This window comes from Miscanthus floridulus, chromosome 6 (genome assembly GCF_019320115.1).
Source record: "Miscanthus floridulus cultivar M001 chromosome 6, ASM1932011v1, whole genome shotgun sequence".
NCBI lineage: Eukaryota > Viridiplantae > Streptophyta > Magnoliopsida > Poales > Poaceae > Miscanthus > Miscanthus floridulus.
This window is the reverse complement of record NC_089585.1, coordinates 88,365,465-88,367,072: the sequence shown is the minus strand read 5'-3', so window position 1 is coordinate 88,367,072 and position 1,608 is coordinate 88,365,465. Positions and strand designations below refer to the sequence as shown.

General features: G+C 52.8%; 1 protein-coding gene across 1 annotated transcript; it reads right to left on the bottom strand.

Annotated features, from left to right (window-relative positions):
- Window positions 1-267: 267 nt before the first annotated feature.
- LOC136460798 (probable serine/threonine-protein kinase PIX13) lies at window positions 268-1,322 on the bottom strand. Its single transcript, XM_066460366.1, has 3 exons — window positions 1,165-1,322; window positions 798-933; window positions 268-368 (listed from the first exon to the last, which is right to left on the bottom strand). Exons 1-3 carry the CDS (start codon window positions 1,309-1,311, stop codon window positions 268-270), a joined length of 384 nt encoding a protein of 127 aa, XP_066316463.1. The 5' UTR covers window positions 1,312-1,322.
- Window positions 1,323-1,608: the final 286 nt, after the last annotated feature.

The window sequence follows — 1,608 nt, the reverse complement described above, 5'->3', positions numbered from 1 at the left end:
GTATAAATATAAGTGGCTCTTGTGTTTTTATTCTTGTTTTGTATCGAAATTGTGATTTTGCTCATGTATTTTTGACTTTGTGAATTTATCCTTATGATTTCAAAACGAAGCACCAGTTTGTCCCTGCTTCGTCATCCACCCCTAACGGTGTTAAACTTTGTACAAAAGGACATGAATGCCCATACGATTTTGCCCATATTTGTTATGCCTAATTGTGATTTTACTCTAATTTAGAATTAGACTTTTTTACTGTACGTTGACAATTGATTAAAAGGAATCCGACGAGTGCAGGAAGGCGAGGCCGCGCGCCGCGCCCGTGGCGATCTTGAGCCTCCGGCTCCACGACAGCGCCTCCAAGTTTCCACCCCCTGCTCAGACAGACATTTTCAGTTTTTGACTCCGAGCAAGTCAGACTGCAGGACGCTCAATCTCATACAGGGTATCATGTGGCGTCGCCATTGCCAAAACTTGTAATTTAATCTGACCATGAACAGCATGCATGACTTGTACAAGCGACTTGCTCAAACTAGTCAAACTTGGGCGCCTATGTATCCAAAAGTCAAATGTGATTCTAGAAGGCAAAGGTCAGACAAAATCCATGCATGCATTTTCAAACTATGTTAGGCAGGTGATCAGTGACCGGGAACACAATCCCCAGAAGTAAAACCATACTCTACCATTGCAGTTCGTCAATCGTATAGAAGTAAACTGAGTGGACCGGCAGGTTTATTGCCAATCAGAATCTGCTGAAAAGTAGAATGCCAAACTGACATTGTTGGCGGTGGCAGGCTGCTTACTTCTGAAGAGATGGTTTTCCAGGCTGCCTTTGGACATGAACTCGTACACCAGGAGCAGCTCCCTGTCTTCGCCGCAGTAGCCAAGCAGCCTCACCAGGTTGGGATGCGACAGTCTACCCAGGAAGTTGACCTCCGACTTCACTTGCCAACACAAGGAAGGGACATGTAGAACTGATTAGCTGAACCACAAATTTCATCAGGATTCTAAAGAAAAGACGCGATTTCATCAAACAAAACGAAAGAAGGGGGGAGATTTTTCCATGTTTTAGAAGCACACAAACACTGATGGAATGGAACGAACATCCAGACGAAGAAATGGTGCAGAATCGATCAAGAGGCGATCGATGGATGGGATGGGATGGATCACCTGCCACTCCTGCAGGCCCTGGACGCTCTCCGGGTTAAGCTTCTTGACGGCGACGATGACGCCGGCGTTGCTCTTGGCCGGGTTGAGCGTGCGCTCGTCGGCCCAGCCCTTGTAGACCCGGCCGAAGCCGCCCTCCCCGAGCACCATCTCCGGCTTGAACCCGCGCGGCTATCTCGCACCTTGACGCCCCTCCCGTGCCCAGAAGAACCAGAGGTGGGGGAGAAGAACCAGAGGCAGGTGCCCCGAGCCACACCGAGAAGAGACCCGCCGGGAGCCGCAGACGGGCGCCGCGGAGACCCGCTGCCCGGCGCCGCCGGGAGCCGCGTACAGGCACCGGAGCCGCCCGCTCCGCCCGCCATGATGCCGCTCCGCCCGCGCCCTACGCCCCGGCCCGCTCCGCGTCCACGACGCCAGGCGCCGCCGGCAGCCACGCCCAGGCACCCC